Genomic DNA, 22077 nt, shown 5'->3' with positions numbered 1-22077 from the left:
TATCGATAACAAATAGAAACTGCCCTCGTTGCGGCACATTGCGCATCACTAGTGGCTTGTCGCAAAAAGAATAGAAAAATATACATTGTGCCGTGATTAAAAACAAACGTTTGTCAAAATGAAAATCAAACTAATTGATTCAGTTGTGCGCAGCTTTAAAGTTGCCAAAATATTTCGCGAAAATACGGACAAAATCAACGCTATTGACTTTGCACCGAACGGAGAGCATCTGATCTCTTGCAGCGAGGACGACCAAATTGTTATATACGATTGTGAGAAGGGAACCCAATCGCGCACGGTGAATTCGAAAAAATATGGTGTAGATTTGATACACTTTACGCATGCCAACAATACGGCCATACATAGCTCAACAAAGGTGGATGACACTATACGATATCTGAGTCTGCATGACAACAAATATTTGCGTTACTTTCCCGGTCACACAAAAAAAGTCATCTCGTTATGCATTTCACCAGTGGAGGATACTTTTCTGTCTGGCTCATTGGACAAAACGCTGCGCCTGTGGGATTTGCGTTCACCGAATTGCCAAGGATTGATGCATCTATCGGGCCGGCCCATTGCCGCCTACGATCCCGAGGGGCTCATATTTGCAGCCGGCGTCAATTCGGAAAGCATCAAACTGTACGATCTGCGCTCGTTCGATAAGGGTCCATTTGTCACGTTCAAGCTCAACCAGGAGAAGGAATGCGACTGGACGGGCCTGAAGTTTTCGCGTGACGGCAAGACCATATTGATCAGTACAAATGGCTCAGTTATACGGCTTGTGGACGCCTTCCATGGCACACCGCTGCAAACATTCACAGGCTATCCGAACAACAAGGGCATTGCCATTGAGGCGAGCTTCAGCCCAGACTCGCAGTTCATCTTCTCCGGCAGCACCGATGGCCGCGTGCATATATGGAATGCCGATACTGGCAACAAGGTCTCCGTGCTAAATGGCGATCATCCCGGTCCCGTGCAATGTGTACAGTTTAATCCCAAGTACATGATGCTAGCCTCGGCGTGCACAAACATGGCTTTCTGGCTTCCTACGTCTGAGGAGGGTGTCTAATATATAGGTTTAATTTGTAATATGTATATTTAAGTAAATAATAACAGCTAAATGTTTATATTTAGAAAATCGACTAAGCTTTTCTCTGCTCCTCTTCCTGAGCCTTGTGTCGATCGTAGGCGGCACGTATGCTGCTCAGGAGTTGCGCCAGATTGTGTCCCATTTTGGCGCTGATGCCCAGAAGGTTAGGTTGTCTCAGCTGCTGCTGTAACTGCTCAAAATTCCCGGCACTGGCTGGCACATCCATTTTATTGGCCACCACCAGTTGCGGCCGTTGGGCCAAACTGCCGCCAAACTTCTCCAGTTCGTGCATGAGTTGATTATACTGCATCCACGGATTCGGCGAGCTGGCATCGAGCACAAATAACAATAAGGTGCAGCGCTCGGCATGCTTTAAAAACTGTATGCCCAGCCCACGGTTGCGATGTGCATCCGGCACCAGGCCAGGCAAATCTGCAATGGTCAGCTGCACATGATCATCGTATTGCACAGTTCCCAGATGTGGTCGCAACGTTGTAAAAGCATATGGGGCTACCTTTGGCTTGGCACGCGTCAGCGCGTTCAGTAGTGTGCTCTTGCCGGCATTGGGAAAACCAATCAGACCCACTTCGGCCATGCTGCGTAGCTCCAGAATGTAGCTGCAATCCTCGCCGGGCGGTCCATATTCACACACTTTGGGACTGGTCTCCGTGTCGGTGGTAAAGAAGCGATTGCCCTTGCCGCCAGCTCCGCCACGTGCGGCCACAAACATTAGATCAGCATTGGCCAAATCGGCCACAATCAGACCTTCGGCATTGCGTATAACTGTGCCAATTGGCACTTTAATCACCGTATGCTTGGCATTCTTGCCATGACAATCCTTGGCGCTGCCAATGCCGCCTTCGTTGGCGCGCAGCACGCTGTTCACATGATTAAAGTTGCGCACATCGTTGGAGGCCTGGAAGATGACATGGCCACCATTACCACCGTCGCCGCCATCGGGTCCGGCGCGTTCGTTGCACCAAAGTTGCAGAAACGAGACGCAGCCGTCTCCCCCTTTACCACCAACAGTTCTCACTCTTTTGGCATCCGAAAAGTATTGTGCCTGGCATATTATTTACGATTAAAAGTTATGTAAACATTTTTTGTCAGCAGTGTTTCACCTCTTTGCGCGATGACTTGCCCTTCTTTGGGCGCAGCGCAGTTGCTATTTGGCAATAGTTTAAGCAGTTTTTAATTAATGATTTGTTTATCATTCGGTTTGATATTGAAAAGAGAGACATGTTGCCATGTTCTTAGTTGTTATGTTTATGTACGGCTATTGTCAGTATTTTATGCATATGCCGGCAGCAAAATATATATCGATAATTTGTTTATAGTTTTAAAAAATACCAGAATACAATCGACTTACATGTATTTAAGATGTGCGTCAAGTTAGCGGCGGTGACTTCGCATCGATTTTTGTTACTTGGTATCTGAAAAAGAATGGATCACTTTTTAATGCATTTACATATTTATGGTTGTTAGAACAAAACCAAATAAATTTGAGTACAAATACAACTTTATAAGTGACTCTGACTTTGGATGAAATAGTTTTGAGGCCCTGCTGACTTGATTTTGACTTTTTGATTTTTGGTGGTCGTTTTTAGCGGTAAATTATGCCTCAAAAATTACCGACATTGTCTAGTGCACCTAACGTGATCAATTACCAAAATAAAATAAGTAAATATGTACACGAGCAACTTTGGTGCTTACCCAACACTACTTTCAAGGCACTCGAGATCGATTTATCGCTTAACAGAATTTAAAAAAAGTATATCGATATTTCTAACGTTTTTAGCTAGGACTATTAATAAACTAACATATAAAAGAAAACCGAAAATTGGTAAATTACATGTATAAAAAATTAAAGGCTGACTCTTGAATTTTAACAATATTTAAGAATATAAAAGCAAATTATGTTTGCGATTGACATTTTTAAGCTTTAGCGGCATTGCAGATGCTACCAAAAGCACGTTTTATCTCGCAATATCGAAAGCTTTAGATAATGTTGCTGTTGCACCAGCAACAACAAGTGCCAAAGCGGAGAGTAACGGTTGGGAGAAGATCAGAATTAAGTATGCGACAAAAATAAGTGACATTTAATATTTGCCTTAAAACAAAGAATAATATTCAGGATAGAATATTATTAATAAAATTTGAATAATGAATTAACTGCGTTTTCATATGTATACATAAGCATTTCCCCAAATAACATGCATATGAGGTAGAAATTTGTATTATTCGATTTCTTTGAAACAAGACTAAAAGAGTATCTCTTTCTCTCTCTCTCTCTCTTTTTCTCACTCTCTTGGGGCTCCCACACGTGTAGTTCAATGCTCGGCATGGTCGCCTCGTCAGTTGAAAGCTGGAGCCCGCGCGAAGCAAAACAAGACGAGCGCGCGAACGTTTAACCGCTGAGCGGTGCACTCATTTATTTAATTTAATTGACGCCTGTTGCTGTTGTTGTCGTTGTTGTTGTGGTATTCGCTGGTGTGTTTCACTACTATATTTTTTATTGTTAATAAATTATAATTAACAAAAAGTATATAAAATACTCAAATAGTATAAAATGATGATGGCAGTTTGATGTTTAAACGGAAAACCTTTACAAATTACCATGCACACGAAGAAATGGCTTTAAAAAAAAACACGTTCAACAACAAATTGCATAAAATAACAAAAACAAAATAATACACACATACATATATAAATAAATATATATATATAAATATATGTGAAAAACGTAAAATATGTTGATAAAGTAATTGCAAATATGAAACCAGATTATCAAAATGTCTTCAACATGCTTGCTTTTATTTTGTTCGTTTTAAAGCAGAATGCAAGCTGTATTTCATGCTTTTTGCATATGTATTTGTGTTTATTTGTGTGTATTTGTGTATTGGTGTGCGCCTGCGTGCGTGCGTGCGTACGTGCGTGCGTTCGTGCGTAAATATGGAACGTTAATAAACGAAATCCGTATTTCGGGCCTGGTTTCGTTACTGTTATTGTTGTTGTTGTTGTTGTTACTGTTGTTATTGCTTAGCGGGTTTTCTGTTCAATCGGCGACTGTCTGGTTCTCCGCTTGGCCTTTTTATCGGTTCGCGTTCGCGTATTTAATTTGTGCACAGTTTCAATATTTATTGTCGGCGTGTTCCCTTTATAATTGCAAAAAAATATAAAAAAAAAAACCTAAGTAAACAAGACTCAGGGCTTTTCTTGTCGAAACGCAAGATAATAAAAATACATATACGTGCATTTTATATGTATTTAAATACAGTACATATAAGATTGTTAGCAAATAATCGTTAATTTACATAGCATAGTATCTCTGTATGAGCGTACTTGAATGTGTGTCTGCTTGTGCGTGTGTGTGTATGTGTGCGTGAGAGTCATGTTTTATAGCGCCTTCATTCATAGTTGAAAAGCTCAGCTTCGGTCGTGGCTCAACACAGTCAAAAAAGCAAGCGAAAGTCTCAACGTACCACTCGCAGCTCGTCATTATAAATTAACAAGTGTGCCGTCGTCGCACACTGTGACAAGTCTATTAAAACTGTGCACAAAAATGACAATTTGTGAAGTTTAAAGTTTTTCAATATCAAGTGTCAGAGGAAGTGAAACAATATTTAAATAAATAAGATATCTTTGTGCATTAAATAAATGTGATTATTTATGTTTATATAAAACTCCGCCCATTCTATATATTGCTATATATGTCTTGTTGAGCGAATTCAAAATACAATTTCATATTTACTCAACATTTTAAATAAAACATTACTCGATTCGATTCAAATAATTTAAAATAATATTCTAAACATTTAAAAGATGAATTCTTGTTCTACGAATTTTGCCACAAAATATAAATGTGTCTGTTTTTATGTTGTTTAGAATAATATAAAAGGCTGAGCAATGCCAGCAATGTTTAATACAATTACATAATCTTGTTATTGTAACATTTTTAATTTGGCAAACAAATGAACATTGGCACACTGTTGCCTATTAAAGCTTTGGAAGTAGCAACATATTTGCTGGCGTGGACTAAGCGCGTATTCAATATAAAAAGTTACACAAACGAAAGTTTGCAGAGGGCAACAAAAGTAACAGCACCAGCAGCAGCAACAACAATATCAAGAGACGCTACTGTTGTATGATTGTTGTTGTTGTTGTTGTTGTTGTTGATGAGCCAAAGTCAGCAACACCAGCCCGAAGACAATAACAGGCACGGCTTCAATACGAACAAAGACAAAGTTGATGTCGCAACGGCAGCGGCAAATCATTTAAATATTGAAGCAATTGAAAAGGCAGCGTCGATGGTAGCAATTAACAGCAGCGACGACTGCAACAGCACCAACAGCAGCAACAATTGACTGGGCAACAGGGGCTGCAACAAATTCGAGCGACGGCAGCGGCAGCAAAGAATACATATTGCTAAGTGAAAACCACAATAAGAACAGCAAAAGCAGCAGCAGCAACAACAATAACAACAACAACAACAACAGCAGCAATAAAAGCAACATTGATGTAGAAACATTTACCAATACAAAAGAGCTCAATCAACTCAATTTAAATTCATCGTCAACGACTTTGTCGTCGCAGTCGCTGGCGACCTCACTAGAGGCTGCGTCACCAACAACAACAACAGCAGCGGCAGCGGCAGCAGCAGCAACAACAACAACAGCAATAGCACAATCATCATCATCATCACCGTCGCTTGCTATTTTAGCAACAGCAACTGTAACTGAGATAGCGCGACAACAGCAACAACAACAGCAACAACAACAGCTACAGCGATAGCGACAACAGCTGATTATGTCGCCAACGGCGCTGGCATCGTGCGCCGCGTCGTGTTCAACGTCTGCCAACACCCCCGCCTCCGTTACAGTGACAGCGACGAGCACAGCAACAGCTGCTGCTGCTGCGGTTCACTTGCGAAAATCACACTCAACGCCGGCTCTCAAATTTGATGGCAGCAACAGCAATATTGTTGACAACAGCAACAGCAACAGCAACGGCAACAGCAGCAAATACTGTAATAGAAATCACGTCGAATCCGCCATGGAGGCTAGCAACATTGTCATCAAGGATGTTGCTGTTGTCGCCCACATCAAGCGACAGCAACAGCACCAACAGCAACATCAACAGCAACAGCAACACGAGCAATTTCCACACGACAGCAACAAGTGCAACAATATTGATGCAACACAGCCAACGACGCCGGAATCATTGCGTTTTGGTTGCACGCACTACAAGCGACGCGCCATGTTTGTGGTAAGCTTTGCAACGTCTATTCCAATGCTAGTCTGTAATACAAACTAAGTCTCCTTTATATACAAATATATATGAAGCAGATCAATTCTATGAGTCCCTTAAAGCAATGCTTGTAAAAAGAAATATAATTGAAATTGAATAGAAATAAAAGGGATCCAATGATATAAACTTTCCTATCATGCACAAAAGACATTATTATAATGAATTGGCAGAAAAAAAATGTTCAAATATAATATAAATATTAAATAACCAAATTAACAAATGGTCTGTTTCAGGCTAAGGTCCAGTAGATCTTAAGTTCGGTTCATAGTGAACAAATTTTGATCAAATTTAAATAGCAATTATTCTCATTTTCGTGCTTAAATTAATACAATAAAAATAATTTAAAGCTCAATCAATTAAATGAACATACAAATTTCTACGTCGTGAAATTATTGATTAATTTTATTTCAGTATCTTTTAAGAAGGCTATTGCCCAGTAAATCTGTGTCTTAAAATAAAATGTATCGCATGATCTTAGGAAGCGCACACTTTTATTGAACCTATTTCCTTTCATGTGGAACATTTTTCAAAAGTCTTGCGTTTTTCAATTGTTGCTAATTGAAGTACCAAAAAATAAAAGCAACCCAAGGTTAACATTTTAATCAGCTTACCATCTGAGCATTTGGGGGTAATTTGCAATTTGTGGCGCTTTTTGCTAAAATAAAATATCATTGATTATGTCGACCACGTGGCAATTTACGGAGGCGCCTCGTCTTGTCGGCTTCTGGTTTTCGTCGTTGTGGCGCTTTTCCTGAAGTTGCCTCCACAAACGAACATTTTAACTTATTTATACGTTTCTAAACAAACAAACAAACGTAGGTTTCGCACCCAGATACAGACACAGACACAGATACAGACACAAATACAGATACGGTTACAGATACATATACAGATACATATACAGATACAGATACAGATGCAGATGCAGATACATATACAGATACAGATGCAGATGCAGATACAGATACAGATATAGACCCAGATACAGATACAGATACATATTCAGATATAGACACAGATACAGATACAGATGCGGATACAGATACAGATATAGACCCAGATACAGATACATATTCAGATATAGACGAAGATACAGATACAGATACAGATACAGATACAGATACAGACACAGATACAGACACAGATACAGATACAGATACAGATACAGATACAGATCAAGATACAAACACAGATACGGATACAGATATGGTTACAGATACAGATACAGATACAGATACACAGATACTCCCAATTGTTGCTACATTTCTTTTGTACGTTCTGTGCCTGCATAATTTGGGCTCAATTGGGAGAATTAGTGTTTGCCTGTGAATTGTGTACAATCTAACAACAATAACAGAAAGAGAAATAAAAGATATATAGTTTATTGCTTATAACAAAAAAAGCATACTTGAGTATTTACCCTTAAAAAAATGATAGGCAGGAATGAAAGTTGTGAAAACTGTTATAACATGCAGAGGTTTATTTAAAGAAGGGTATTTTATATTAAATAAATAAATAATATGTCAGCCCCATAATCCGTCCGTTTCTCTGACAAAGTTGAGCTAGAGAGCAATACTTTCGTATATACTTCATATAAAATTTTAAGACAAAAAATTGGTCACTAATATCAAGAAAAGAAAAACTTTGTAATTTAAATTAATAGTTATGCTTAGGTGCAGGGTATCTAATAGTCGAGCACTATCAAAAAGGGCCTTTCCTCTCCAAAAAGAATTCGATTGCTGTACCTCTGAAAGTGAGCGCCTATTTAGCACCTCCATTGATGCCGTCTAAATTACGAGCCTTTACCTTTATTGTTAAATTAAATATTAGCACTTTTTTCCTCCTTTTTTTTGTGAGCGCATAAATAAAGCGCTCGTCTCTGTACTAAGTATTTTCAGCACTTGCCTTTTTGGCAATTAGCTTCAGTTTGGGCATAAAAAAATATCTGATGGCAAAATATATGCCGACTGGCACAGTGCCTGGCAAATAGTCAAATTATGGATCGCTGAGATTAAAGAGTATTCAAGTGTGTACATGTTGAGATTTATGATCAAATTCAAGCAGCTAAGAATTTGAATTTCATCAATATTTATAAAATTTTAAATTAGACATTTTATCATTTACTTATGTATAAGAAAAGGGAACAGTTTGAGCGGATCGATTTATAACTAATATTTGTCGAATCTACAATTTGTAAGTTCTAAAAAATATTTTTAGAAAGAATAGATTCACAAGGAAATACAAAATTAATAACTTACTTTATGAGACAGCACAAATGTAAGGTCAATTCAATAGAAATATGTAGTTTATTTCTATCAAAAGTAATGCCTACTATTGCGGTGTTGCCACCTTGCAATGTTTTCAAAATATGGCAGCACCATTAAATACATATAAATATTTAACAACAAAAAATTGATCGAATTTTTAAAATTAAAAAAAATAATGGTGAAAAAAATGAGTCGAGTTTTGCCAAACAAACACTTGGGTGTTGCCAGCTTGTTGTCGTGAGGTTGCCACCTCTGCGCACAATTTTTCCGCTTGTCAACTAACATGAACTTTGACAGAGACATTAGAAGCTGTGCTAGACAGCTAAGTTATGCAAACTGTTAAGCTTAGAGTGTGAAAAGTCTTAAAAGAAGTCGGTAAATAATTGTTTACAGCAATCGTTTGTTCTGCCAGCATATAATAATTGTTCATTTTTTAGGTAATTGCTTGTTTTGCATATTAGTCATATTTTAAGTAAACAAAATCCATAAATTGCTTGGCGTTTAACATTCGTTTGTTGAAAATTAAAAAATGTCACGGAAATTTGTGTGCTCGATATTTATTTGCACGTTTTAGGGGCCTGTGTGTGCACGTTAAATTATCCGAGTGCTTAGCCAGTTTCATATATGCATATGCATATGTTTATATACATATTACCTATTATTGAATCAGGTGAACTCAATCTAATATGCGTAAACGTGTGTATAGATCGCTTATAAGACCGTGTTCTCATTCTGCAGTTGTTTGGATTAGAGTTCGACCTATACAAGCTATCCGACTGTTCCATTTTTATACCCTTGAAGAGAGTAATTTAATAATAAATAATGTGTAACGCATAGTAGGAGACATCTCCGATCCAATAAAGAATATATATTGCAGAGAAGCATTACAATCGGGTTGATATAGCCATGTCTCTCTGCCCCCATCATAGTTGTCATGGGAACGATATTCGAAAAGTTGGTTCTGATGTGGAAACCTTTTTTAATATTAAAATTACTTTACCAAACTCAGAGTTTAATTGTTCTAAGACGATACTCATATATATGGGAAAGATCGGTGGAGTATAAGGTTGGCTAAATATTCTGTTTTTAAAGATATTTCCAAGCTTTCTCGAGCTGCACTATTCTCCATATCTGCCAAAAGAAAGTGTCGCCGAGGGCATTAAGTCTTCGGTGTGCTGGACATATTCTTACTTTATCGTTTTTTTTTTTTTGCTTGGTAAATTGTCTTAGCTTTGTTAAAGTTATTGTTTGTAATAGATTATGTTATTTAGTACATCGTTAAGTATTATATTTAATATATTAATGAACTCGGCTTTTCACTAAGCTTCTGCCCAGCCAAGTTGTTCGTAATGCTTTTGACATCATCTTTAGAATGAATGGAAATTAGTTTTGCGACTAAATAAAAATTATGATAGCGGGAAAATCAAAGAAACCGGCTTTAAGGGTACTTTACTTTTATTGCAGGTATTTTTGTTTTATTTATAGCACTCAAGAGAGCACAGCTTCAATGCACCCAAGAATATTAAATCAGAGTTTTTAATAACACACCGAATGCTGTCTACTCTACAGGTGGTGTAGTACCCAGCATATGAGTCAATATAGACTTCTATTTGAAGTGTTTAAGAGTGTATTTATTCGGCGTAAATTCAAACGCACAATTTATAAAAGAAAATGTTGTATGCTTAGGGATATAGATATTGAGTTTAAAGAGGTTTTTGGTCTTAAAATTATATGAGTGGCCTATACAAACTGATGCTTATTAGAATATGTGGCTATAAAATGAAAAATTTTCGATCTGTATATACTTATACGATTGCTCGGAAACGGGTTTTGAGATCGACGCGTTCATATAGAAGGGTGGATGGACAGACAGATTAAAAAAACGGACAAGGATCGACTCGGCTATTGATGCTGATCATGAATATATATAATTGATGTTGTCAGAGATGCTACTATTTGCTGTTTCATATATTTTCTTAAAAACAATATACCCCTTTTACCAATTTTCATTGGGTTCAGGAAATACAAATTATATCAAGATTGTTTGAGCGGTTCAAGTAGTTGGGTCGCTTTTGAGATAGACTTATTCGAGGGGTTCCATCTAAAATTATACAACTCTTATTTATTTTATTCCCGTAACCCATTGATAATGAGTAATTTTGAATCGATACATTAAAACAAAGTGTGTGAACCCAATGAACCTAACAAGGGAGAGCTAGCTTCAATGTATAAAGAACTTTCTTTTCAATTATGCCATTTACCTAACCTTATTTGGTAGCTGCCAATTTTGGGTAAAGCTCAAATCTAGCCCGCATCTTGTATATGAAAATATATTATATTATAAATTATATTTTCAGTACAACGGGCAATTGTTTTGTCAAAATGTTGTAAATGTGGGAAAAAACAATTTCGAACCAAAACTTAGATTGAAGAATGTAAATAACCAGCCCTGGCAGAAAGTCTATTATCCATTATCGAAAAACTAAAATCCAAGTTTTCGCACTGTAGAATGCCAAAATTCGAGCTGCGAATGTTGCGTGGCCAATTAAGAATATGTCAAGCGTGCAAGTGAATTTTTATTTTAGAATTGTAAAGATATCTCAGGGTCAGCTCGTTTGGAGCATGGGCGTGTCGAAATCGCTTGGAGGTCGAGAAACCTGATTGAGTATTGTCATCGGGGACGCTGCAGTGCACAGAATATATGATTGTAACAAAATATTGGCAGCTCGAAAATATCTATGTGGGAAATAAGCGTATTTAGCCAAGCAATTAGCGGGAAACTAATTAACCGGCGCGTTTCTGTGCTGAGCATTGTTTATTTGCCACAAATTGGCCACAGGCGCCGCCTGTCTTCGATTTCAGTTTCGGTTTGATTTAATTAGGGTTTATGACTCTCTTAATTAAGTTGTGTCTGCAATGTTTATGGTAATGCTAAGTTCCACGGACCAGCCGATCTCGCAATCCGAGACCAAAATAAATGGAATTGTTTCAGAACGGTTGGTCACGTACCACATGCCAGTCGCCTGTTTCCAGGCAGACTTTTCCTCTTACTCTCATTTCACGAACAGCTTCACTCGGAATTAAATTTCGCTTGGTTCATGATGCTTCCAAGACTCAGAGCAGCATTCGCATGTTCATTGTAAGCTTAACATGCACTTTACCATGATGATTTCGATAAAGTTGCATATAGTCAAGAAAATATAAAGTAAGTCGGTAAATTTATGAGATATCAGTAATATTAAAATACTTTTCTAAATATGCATTGATGAACCCTTTTAATAAAAGGTATTTAAAAGTAGAGGATAGCTGGGCAGTATGTCTGTTAAAATTGTATTTAAGCTCACAAGATATTATGAAAAGAAGCTGTCCCTATTAACATATCATCGAATCCATATAATACTTTATAATAAATATTGTCGTAAATCAATATGTACTATAGTTCTTACCCTGTACTCTTTGCAGACACCGTGCTGCAATAAGTTTTACAAGTGCCGCTTCTGCCATGATGAGAACGAAACGCATCATTTCGATCGTAAGACACTCACCGAACTCATCTGCTCCGAGTGCAACACGCGGCAAAAGGTGCAAGAGCAATGCGAAAAGTGCGGCGTACGCTTCGGCAAGGTAAGAACTTGCCTTCCAGCTTCCTCTCTCTCTTATGATACATATGATTCCTTTGCAGTACACGTGCCTCATTTGCAATCTGTTCGATGATGCGGACAAGCAGCAATATCATTGTCATGGCTGTGGCATCTGCCGCATCGGTGGTGCCCACAACTTCTTTCACTGCGAGGTATGCAACATGTGTCTGCCGATGCAGCTGAAGATCGATGGACACAGGGTAAGCAGATCAACCAAATAAATATATGAATTAATTTTTGAATATTAAATATAATTTAAAGCAACTTCGGCTTTGCATGGCTCGAATTTAAGTTAATATTTATACTTTATTCATTGGAAAAAAAACCGCTTGACATGCAAATCGATTAAATAATATAAAGCTATTAAGCGTTCAGGTTAATCAGTTAGCTAAAAGTTAAAATATTGTTGTTTTCTTTTTCTTCTTCAGTCGCAAGCGACTAAATCATTGCTTAAACAACTTGAGAATTGTAAACACACATAAATTGTCTAGCCTTTAGGTTAAATGTGTCTTAACAACAATTAAATGAGAGCGCGTAATAAAAACTGATTCATGATTTAAGCTACCAAATTAAATGGATGGATACTTGATGTAGATAAAAATAACTTATTGTATTATATTATACATCAGACATGTACTATATCATATAAATTGGTTTCTATAATCGATTTAACAATCATACATTTGATTTATGGAAATAATATACCTCAATTATTCAAAGTCAAACTCTATCATGTTTATGGCTAGCACATAAGTACTCTATGATATCATGGCTCTTGGTTAAAATCGAAAGCCCTATCAAGCTGATTTCGAGCATAGCTTTAGGAAATGAATCACAGCAAGAGCATTCGATATGGACTACCCGAGTTTAATGGAAGCTTTGCTTGTGGCTAGCCCTGACACTGCTGGCGAATTGAATATGTGTATAGATAGATTGTGGATCATTAGAAGAAATAGTAGCCTTGAGTATTCAAATTTATGCAGAATCATTGCTGAACTGGTTTCCTAATGGCTATAAGTATTTGAAATTTAAACGCAAAGCCAGTTTATGAAGTTGCGTAAAACATCAAATTTCTTGGCTCGAAAAAGTTGGCAAACATATTGCAAGTTTATTTGTCTGTAACAGGTGCCGATAAGAAACCGGTAATAATTTAAAAGTTTAATTCAAGATGAAAAAAAATATATATATATTAAAACATATTGGGGACTCACCGTTTATATATTTTGTTTTGCAGTGCGTGGAAAACATCTCGCGTTCGCATTGCCCCGTCTGCCTGGGCGATATACACACGTCGCGCATTCCATGCCACATTCCGGACTGCGGGCATCTGTTGCACAAAATGTGCTTCGATCAGCTGCTGGCCTCGGGTCACTACACATGCCCCACCTGCCAAACATCGCTGATCGACATGACGGCGCTGTGGGAGTACTTGGATGCCCAGGCACTGCGCATGCCCGTGCCACTCAAGTATGAGAATCAGCGTGTGCACATCTTTTGCAACGATTGTCACAAGGTAGCCAACCATACACACAGATTATAGTTACATACGATTAATTCTCATTTCTCTGCAGACTTCAAAAACCAAATTTCATTTTATCGGACTCAAGTGCGTGCATTGTGGCGCCTATAACACTACGCAGGATGTGAAGCGTCGCCTTTCCCTGGTTACCGACGAACCGTCAACGGCCTGACGCTCGCTTACGCCCGCGCCTCTGTGGTATTTGGCAGACACAAGCATAACCTACCGCAACAGGAAATCTCTCTTGCCATGCTCCACATTTGAAGAAACTAAATTTATGAAACTGAAATCGAAACGCATTGAATTTAGACCAAATTCGAGCTGGTATCGAATATAAATTAAAAACAATTACAAAATCCTTAATCTAAATATAGAGCTAATGGAGACCATCAATTGGCTTAAGTATTCTTTTCTTTAGATAATTACATACAACAAGTCGACATAAAATTATTCGCATTCAGTAGAACAAATCGAAGCACTAACAATAATCTTTCCACTCGAATTTTATTATAATTGCTTGTATTATTCATATCTATATACATCTCGAATTTTTCCTTTTTTTCAAAGTGCATTGCTCAATCAATCTCAATACCAGCATTTTTTTTGTATAAATCTTTAGAAATCTTTGTTAAATATTTTAATGATGTTTAAGTTTGAAAATAAACAAAATAAACTATAGTCTGGTAAGCTTGTATTTTAATTTTAATATATTGTTTTCAAAAATAAAGCTGCACTATCTGAGAAACTTTTTCTAACATTTGTTTTTCTCTTGTTTTCGGAACATAGGATCTGATGAATTTTAATAATATATATTCCATTCGCTAATTAATTTTAGGATTATATTTTAGAAAACTACATAACCATTTTATACTTCAATAAGTTCAATTGAATGTTTGTATAAATTCAAGAAAATAATTAACCTTACAGCCAAGCGTGTATAGAACTGATAAATTCTAATATTCTTAGCCACTTCATTTGTTTTTCCAAATTAAATTCGCTAACACAAAGCAAAAGCAAACATTAACTATACATTGCTACGTTTGGTTCATACACCTCATCTCATTATCCAGATCAAGAATGTTTGTACATATTTGATGGAGTTGTAATACATTTTGTGTACATTTAAAGGGTACACAATAAAGTACTATCATAAATGGGATCTAAGATTTTTTTTGATAATTTTGTAGTTAAGATATTTAATATATTTTTTATATTAAATCATGAACCTGTTACGGTTTAACGTTAGCTTTTTGTCAAGAATTTGAACAATATAAAAAGTTCGTTATATATCTTATGGTGTAAGAATTTGACTAACATTCTACAACATCTATGTATAAATGGAACACGGAAAGTTGTTGAATTTATCTATTAAATAATTGGGTTCGTGCTGAATACCTGTATTATGTTCTTACTGCGCTTTTTGTTTTGATGTGCTTGGTTCTCCAGAAGGAGCAATGGAGTCCGCGGTGCGTTTTGCTTTGCGTTCGGCCGCCTTCTTGAGCTTGGTGAGGTACAGACCCAGGGCAACCAGAAGCGCCCAGGTGATATAGCCAATGTGATAGACGGAGCTGTAGAAGCGCCAAATGCTGTCGAACGAGGACAGCAAAAAGGCTGTGCCCAGGTAACTAAAGGCGAACCACTTGGATATCCAGAATATGACATCGATTACGGTGCGTCGCAGGCCGACAGCATCCTTGCGCACTAGCTTATGCCACATGTCTTCCAGGGGCACGTAAAATGGTGCGCCCATGATACAGAAGTAGTGACCCGGGCGGAAGCCATGCCAATACGCCGAGCATAGAAACGTAGCGCCCGTTCTGAAAGTAAAGACAATGTTTAATAAAAGAATAGAAGTTGAGAAATTCCTTAAATGCGATACGTTGAATACCTTTCTAGCCTGGGCAAGTATCCATTAAAGTAATTACAACATCAAGACGATAAAAATAACAACTATGCTTGCGCAAAGCTCAATTAACTAAACGTTAGCTAGCATTATTGAGCTCCGGGGCAACAGCACACATGTGGATTGCATAGCTGTTGCTGACTCACCTATATTTCCTAATGGGAAACAGTTTGTAGACATTCACCGCCAGCCAATATTGAACGCACACGTTCCAGTGCTTCATGCCCTCGCGGAAAGTCCAGCAGCGCTCCACTTCGAGGACGCGTGTATTCACAATTGTTGTAAAATTGTAGCTACGCTTTTCGGCATCTCGTTTCATGTGCTGATAACGCTTGCGCGGCCCCTCTCCATTGGTGACATCAGCCTCATCGGGATACGCACCAAATCCTGCCATTGTGCAGACGCACTCGCTCAATGTCAGACCGGTGTAGATGCGTGCGCGGAAAATGAAGAATGTGGGCCACACATATAAAAGGCGGTAGAGAACGGATCGATCGTTGTAGAACTCATCGCTAAGCGCGTACTAAAAGTAATAGAAAATTAAATTTCGTTCATTCTTGTTTTACAGGCTCATGTACTCACCTCCAGTGGCCAAATGTAGTTGGCCAGCAGATATAGACTGCAGTAGAAGACAGCCGATTTGAGCTGCTCGATAGTTGCCTCTGCGCAGGGCGCATGATTCTTAAAGGGCATCTCAAAGTAGTCACGATATGTACGATAGCGATAATATGGGCCTGAAAGATACGAAATTAGTTATATATTGCATTATGGTAAATCCAAAGAAGTTGTTAAATACATACATAATTATGTTTTTCTTATCAAAATGTAAATAATTATTGTTATTTCGTTAAAGTCTTCACTTATTTGCTTGTAGTCTTAAAATGGAATTTTCGTTCAAGTTGCTTCAGTTTTTCATAAGTAAACTATTAAAACACAATATGACAAATGAAAGTAAGGCAGAAAGTAGCTTTAAAGCAAAAATGTAGTTTATAAATATTAAAAATTTATAAAAATAATTTAAAGAAATGGATATGAATTTAAAAAAAAGTTAAGCTCCTACATCAACTTAATAGTTTGAACAATTTAAGATAAAGATTTATTAATAAGTTCTAAATGGAATTCTGCAATATTCGTTTATAAATAGAAAGACATGCAGACAATGCGTATAGATAAGACGGGTAAGTGCATGTACAGTGATAATTCGCATCTATAGATAACCACCCATAAAATGTTTACTATTTGTGGGTTCAGCTTTAGTTCAGACAACTAAATAAATGGACTTTGGCACCGGCTGCAAATTGTACAGCAAGCAAGCAATTCAAGGTGAAGGCATAGATTGCATACTTGTCAGGCTACAAGCATATGCACAAAGTGCATGCAATGGCAACTACAGTGAAGATTCTTTTAACGAACATTTTCATTAGACGGATTTTTTCTTTAACATGGCAGCTTTTGTTTGACATTTCTCTTAAGCACTATACTTTAGCAGAAGTAAAACCTGGAATTGTTGATGTGCACGCAAGCGAGCTTCTACTGTATCTTGACTTTAAAATAAGATTAGGAATACATGAATATATTCATGGCATTTGTACACTGACCTGTGAGTATGCCAACGTAATTGAAGCTATAGTGCACAATCTCTGTGGCACTCAGTTTCTGCAAGTCTATATCGTAGTCCGTAATTTCGATGCTGGGCTCGCTGTTGACATCTCGCTGCTCGTTGTTGTCCTGTTCGTCGCGTGCCTTTAAACGCTTCCAGGCTGCGGTTTTCTCAAACGCAATGCCAGACACCTAAGTGCATAGTTAAGAAAAGCCGGTCAAGGCTAGGCCAATTAAAGTTATGCAACTAACCTTCAGTGTGAGCAACATTTGTATCATGTTGGTATGGCCGGGCACCGCCGGTAGGCCAAAGAGGTACACAAGCCGGAAGAAAACCAGATAGCCAAACATTACGACAAATGTGACCAAGTGACACTTGCTGGAATTATGTTAATGTGGATAAGTTAAGATTGAATATGAAAGGAAAACACATATACAGAGAAACATGCCACTTACCTAGGATGCACTAGGAGCACACTGGCCGTGCCCAGTGCGGCGGAGATGGCACAGTGCAGGCTGTGGAAGCCCGAGACGACAACAACAACAATAATGCCCAGCATTGAGCAAATGCATTTGCGCTGCGACTCATCGCGGATTTTCTTCACGTAACTTCCGGCGCCAATGCAGGCCAGCAGGCATATTACGTAGATGACGTCGTCAAGACTCATTCTATTGATTTGTTGTAACCGCGATGTGCGGCTATCTTTACGGAAGGCAATTGGTATTTACAATTGTGATTGTTCTTTGTTATTGATAACATGGAAGCCATAAGAACAACTATCGATATATTTGCAGTTTATCGATTAGCTATGGTGATGCCACCTTTACCACACTGACAAAAAATGCTGGCTGACGACTCAAAGCTGTTTGATACGTTGCACATGATACAAACCCGTTACTTTTTGCGAGTTTATTTTGCTTCATAAAATAAATTATTAAGTATATGTTCAAAGATATTATTCATAATAAAAATATTTCGAAATATAAGTGTGTAAGAAAGGTGAAAAAAGGTTTATATATAAAGGTAATAGGTAAAAAATGTTAATATCAAAAATCATGACAAAAACATTTATGTTGTTAATCAACATACAATAAAATGTTCTATTAGGAGCGGAATGAACCGATGCAACACTTGAGATTTCATTATGTAACTTCCATAAGACAAACGAAGCAAAATAATTTATATATTAAGTCTAGATCAGGCAACAATATAACACATTCATTCATACATACATACATACATACACACATAAATACATTCATACATACACACATACATACATACATACATACATACATACATACATACATACATAAATATACATACACACATATATACATACATACATACCTACATACATGCGTACATACTTAAATACATACATAATTAAATACTTACATAAATGCATACATACATACACACATACATACCTACAAACATACATACCTGGATATGTACATACATACCTAAATACATACATACCTACATGCATACCTACATACATGCATACATAATTAAATACATACATACTTAAATACATACCTACAACCTTACGCCCCCTCCTTGGTACTCCTCCTCCTGCTCCTCACAGCTTCCAGCGCTGAAGGAGCCAGCGCCTAATTCATAGGTGAAACCTGGAAGGCTTACTTAAATTTTTGAGAATCGAGGAGGAGGGCAGCTTTAATAAATACGTTTTCTGTTTAAATTTGCCGCGCAACAAGGCGAATGGCTCTGCTATTAGAAGACAACTTACATGCATATATACGCGCATACATACATACACACGCGTCACACATACACACACATGCAAGCACACATATATACACATACATTCATAACACTAATTTCATACATTAATGCATGCATTAATTCTTATATTCATAGATGCATGCATATAAATACACATGCATACATACACATATACATAGATATACATATACAAAATCAATTTGGCATCTAAATCTGGCAATATTATGCTTGGTAAAAATTCTTGTGAAAAAGGACATAGGTCAATATTTCCCACTCACATAAATCGGTTTCATCCGATTTAAATGAGGCTTGGCTCTTTGTTCATGCCATGGCCTCTAGATCAGCTTGGCGTCCTAATCTGGCAAGAACATATAAACATTTTTGCACATTTTAGTAGGAAAAAATGTATACTTGACGATTGATGATCTTCCAGGTAAAAATGACAACTATTGACATTCTGCTAATTATTAACATTTCCAATTGACCCATTGCACCTATGTCATTTAATTTATAAGGTGAAAAATAGCATGATTCAAATCTGCAATTAAAAACGCCCCAAACGAATTAAAGAAATTCCCAAACGTCATCGAGACAGAGTCATAAAAGTTCAAACACTCGATGTGTATTAATACGTACAGTATATAGTATATATAGAACCGGTAATTCAATTAGAAATCAGCTGCAATCGGAGAGTTGCTTAGCTGGGAAACGCGTGCCGGCTGCTGCCGTGGGCAATGCCAGTTCGATTGAGCTTAGATTGCCAGATGATGGCTACAGAGGCGTTGGCAGCTGATCGTTCTCTGGGAACTGGCTTGCAATGGGGGCACAAGTTCTAGGCGCTACGCCGCTGGCTCCCTGTTCAGATTCAGACCCTGATTAGTTGGCGTATATATAACAGGCGTGTGAGCTGAACGTGCCCAGCAGAGTCTAATAGACGCTTTGTGTAGATCTTTTAGAGCTGATTCGAGTCAAAATGTGGTTTAAAATACTTGCCGTAGTCCTGCTAATGGCCGCAGCGCATGGTAAGTAAAAGTTTTACCAATGGAAGTTAGACGAAAATCCTATAGTAAGGCCGGTTCCATTACAGCCCAGAGCAACCATATCGATGAGGCTTACGAAGCGGAAATGGGCGAGTTTATGGACCTGGTGCCAGATCCTGAGGAGGTTGACATAGGCATACGCGGAGATTTTGAAGAGGAAGAGCCCGACGATCTGAAGTCTACGCTGGAGGCGGATGAGTACGAGGGCGCCGAGCATTGTGCGTGGAACAAGTGTGACAACGATCTGAGTGAACCGCGCGGCATTGGCAGTTTCCTAGACTTGGCATTCCTGAAGAAGATTGCCGGGAATCTGAATCCTTTTGGCACCACACGCCATCGCATGCTCTTCTATTTATTCAAGCGCGAGTTTCCCGATTGCGGACGTGAGATGGACTTCCAAAATGATCAGAAGTGGCGCCATACCGGCTTCAATAGATCGCTGCCCACTCGTCTCATCATACACGGCTGGATGAGCCAGTCGCGCGGCTCCTTCAATCGGGACGTGAAGAACGCCTATTTGAAGCACGGCGACTATAATGTCATCGTTACAGACTGGAGCGCCAGTTCCGCCAATATCAATTACTTCTCCGTGGTCCAACTAATCGAGGAGTTCGGTGCCCAGCTGGCGCAGTTCACACGAGATCTGCATCGCCAGTTCCATGCCAACTACGATGACATGTATCTGGTTGGGCATTCGCTGGGCGCCCAAATAGCCGGTGCAGCGGGCAAACGCCTGAAGCCCGAGCAGTACAATACTATCTTCGCCCTGGATCCGGCTGGTCCGAAATTTCGCCATCGTAGTGCCCAGTTTCGCATCGATCCCAGCGATGCCAAGTATGTGGAGTCCATGCATACCAGCGGCAACTTTGGCTTCCTAAAGCCCACGGGCAGCGCCACCTTCTATCCGAACTATGGACTCTATCAACGCAACTGCTTCTACTTGGGCTGCTCGCACATACGCGCCTATCAGATGTTCGCCGAGTCCATCAACTCTCCGAATGGCTTCTGGGGCACGCCCTGCAGGCGGGAGAAGCGCAAGTGGCAGTGTGACCAGAGCCAGCGGCAAGCGCATCGAATGGGCGGAGAACCATCCGTACCCAAGGCTGGCATCTATTACGTGAAGACCTCCTCGAGCGATCCATTCGCTCTGGGCAGATAATATCCAGGAGTTTGATCAAATTTCATATTTACTGCCAATCCTAGACACAGTTAGTTTTTTCAAAGCCCCAAAGAGAGTAGATAAAATGTATAGCAAAGTTTATAAGATTCCAGTTCCAAGGAGATTTCCTTCAGCGTAATTTTAGATATGCAGTTGGGTCAATATAATATAAATACTATTTATATTGACTTTTGTAGTGTATATAAGAAATATGAATATGGTCCCAAAAATTTAAAAAGAATTTGTTCGATAAATCGCAACTAAAATAATAGCTGCAAATATTGTTGTGGCCTTAATAAATATTAGAAACAATTTTTCATGATTCCTCTGAATATGTTTTCGACAGCAACACAATTTTTATAGCATATCTTGAATTCAGCAGATTCAATTTAAGGGAACTGCAGATTTTTATATTTATAGTTAAAGAATCGTGGATAATTATTATTATGAGCAGATAAAAACATTCTTGGGCTATATGTATGAAAAAAAATATATGTAGTTTATAGAAAACATATAGATTATTAACTACCGATTATTATAATAAATATATTATTGTAATAAATGGCCTGCATCTTTGAGCCTGCGCGCTCTACAAAATGTTCTTCCAGAATAGAATGGAGAGTTCTTCTGTTAATATTACTGCAAAGAATTACCTGAATAATAAACTGTTGTTACCGCGTTAAATGCGCAATTTTTCCTATCGAAATTTAATTAAAGACATAAACTTGCGCAACTCGCTAGCGGGCCGAGGCCAAGGACCCAGCTCTGCATCTAAGCGCAATGCAAATTTGGTCCGTGC

The 22077-nt window shown here is 38.3% G+C and overlaps 5 protein-coding genes and 1 long non-coding RNA gene across 8 annotated transcripts; 4 read left to right on the top strand and 2 right to left on the bottom strand.

Annotated features, from left to right (window-relative positions):
* Positions 1 to 35: 35 nt before the first annotated feature.
* On the top strand, positions 36 to 1145 carry Wdr82 (WD repeat domain 82). Its single transcript, XM_002051516.4, has one exon. The coding sequence runs from the start codon at positions 119 to 121 to the stop codon at positions 1070 to 1072; it is 954 nt and encodes a 317-aa protein (XP_002051552.1). The 5' UTR covers positions 36 to 118; the 3' UTR covers positions 1073 to 1145.
* LOC6628909 (mitochondrial ribosome-associated GTPase 2) lies at positions 1081 to 2526 on the bottom strand. Of its 2 annotated transcripts, XM_002051517.4 has the most exons (3): positions 2463 to 2526; positions 2215 to 2369; positions 1081 to 2156 (listed from the first exon to the last, which is right to left on the bottom strand). In XM_002051517.4, exons 2-3 carry the CDS (start codon positions 2332 to 2334, stop codon positions 1146 to 1148), a joined length of 1131 nt encoding a protein of 376 aa, XP_002051553.1. In that variant the 5' UTR covers positions 2335 to 2369; positions 2463 to 2526; the 3' UTR covers positions 1081 to 1145. The 2 variants fall into 2 exon arrangements, with proteins under 2 accessions (XP_002051553.1, XP_070065382.1); XM_070209281.1 differs by lacking the exon at positions 2463 to 2526 and having other exon boundaries at positions 2215 to 2387.
* Positions 2527 to 5686: 3160 nt separating this feature from the next.
* On the top strand, positions 5687 to 14502 carry Rchy1 (Ring finger and CHY zinc finger domain containing 1). Its single transcript, XM_002051518.4, has 5 exons — positions 5687 to 6358; positions 12130 to 12291; positions 12350 to 12508; positions 13543 to 13821; positions 13880 to 14502. The coding sequence occupies exons 1-5, from the start codon at positions 5900 to 5902 to the stop codon at positions 13997 to 13999; spliced, it is 1179 nt and encodes a 392-aa protein (XP_002051554.1). The 5' UTR covers positions 5687 to 5899; the 3' UTR covers positions 14000 to 14502.
* frj (membrane bound O-acyltransferase domain containing farjavit) lies at positions 14143 to 18103 on the bottom strand. 2 transcript variants are annotated; one of them, XM_002051519.4, is made up of 6 exons: positions 17786 to 18103; positions 17582 to 17708; positions 17329 to 17521; positions 16313 to 16464; positions 15877 to 16253; positions 14143 to 15644 (listed from the first exon to the last, which is right to left on the bottom strand). In XM_002051519.4, exons 1-6 carry the CDS (start codon positions 17995 to 17997, stop codon positions 15236 to 15238), a joined length of 1470 nt encoding a protein of 489 aa, XP_002051555.1. In that variant the 5' UTR covers positions 17998 to 18103; the 3' UTR covers positions 14143 to 15235. The 2 variants fall into 2 exon arrangements, with proteins under 2 accessions (XP_002051555.1, XP_070065380.1); XM_070209279.1 differs by lacking the exons at positions 17329 to 17521; positions 17582 to 17708; positions 17786 to 18103 and adding an exon at positions 16531 to 16635.
* LOC138911263 (uncharacterized) lies at positions 16695 to 17052 on the top strand. Its single transcript, XR_011416730.1, has 2 exons — positions 16695 to 16908; positions 16982 to 17052. It is a non-coding gene; the product is annotated as an uncharacterized lncRNA (long non-coding RNA).
* A 1602-nt stretch (positions 18104 to 19705) lies between the features above and the next one.
* Positions 19706 to 21642, top strand: LOC6628740 (phospholipase A1). Its single transcript, XM_002051520.4, has 2 exons — positions 19706 to 20101; positions 20167 to 21642. Exons 1-2 carry the CDS (start codon positions 20053 to 20055, stop codon positions 21276 to 21278), a joined length of 1161 nt encoding a protein of 386 aa, XP_002051556.1. The 5' UTR covers positions 19706 to 20052; the 3' UTR covers positions 21279 to 21642.
* The last annotated feature ends 435 nt before the right edge of the window (positions 21643 to 22077 follow it).

The sequence above is a fragment of the Drosophila virilis genome, chromosome 4 (assembly GCF_030788295.1).
Source record: "Drosophila virilis strain 15010-1051.87 chromosome 4, Dvir_AGI_RSII-ME, whole genome shotgun sequence".
In the NCBI taxonomy this organism is placed as follows: domain Eukaryota; kingdom Metazoa; phylum Arthropoda; class Insecta; order Diptera; family Drosophilidae; genus Drosophila; species Drosophila virilis.
The sequence above is the reverse complement of the archived record's forward strand: the minus strand, read 5'-3'. Positions and strand labels throughout refer to the sequence as shown.

Coding starts and splice junctions, on each gene's coding strand:
- Wdr82 (XM_002051516.4), top strand. CDS start 119: ATGAAAATCAAACTAATTGATTCAGTTGTGCGCAGCTTTAAAGTTGCC.
- LOC6628909 (XM_002051517.4), bottom strand. CDS start 2,334: ATGTCTCTCTTTTCAATATCAAACCGAATGATAAACAAATCATTAATT. Junction 2,157..2,214: donor GCAAGTCATCGCGCAAAGAG/GTGAAACACTGC, acceptor ATAATATGCCAG/GCACAATACTTTTCGGATGC.
- Rchy1 (XM_002051518.4), top strand. CDS start 5,900: ATGTCGCCAACGGCGCTGGCATCGTGCGCCGCGTCGTGTTCAACGTCT. Junction 12,509..13,542: donor TGAAGATCGATGGACACAGG/GTAAGCAGATCA, acceptor TTTGTTTTGCAG/TGCGTGGAAAACATCTCGCG. Junction 13,822..13,879: donor TTTGCAACGATTGTCACAAG/GTAGCCAACCAT, acceptor ATTTCTCTGCAG/ACTTCAAAAACCAAATTTCA.
- frj (XM_002051519.4), bottom strand. CDS start 17,997: ATGAGTCTTGACGACGTCATCTACGTAATATGCCTGCTGGCCTGCATT. Junction 16,465..17,328: donor TTACGTTGGCATACTCACAG/GTCAGTGTACAA, acceptor CGTATCTTTCAG/GCCCATATTATCGCTATCGT. Junction 16,254..16,312: donor ACTACATTTGGCCACTGGAG/GTGAGTACATGA, acceptor TATTACTTTTAG/TACGCGCTTAGCGATGAGTT.
- LOC6628740 (XM_002051520.4), top strand. CDS start 20,053: ATGTGGTTTAAAATACTTGCCGTAGTCCTGCTAATGGCCGCAGCGCAT. Junction 20,102..20,166: donor GCTAATGGCCGCAGCGCATG/GTAAGTAAAAGT, acceptor GTTCCATTACAG/CCCAGAGCAACCATATCGAT.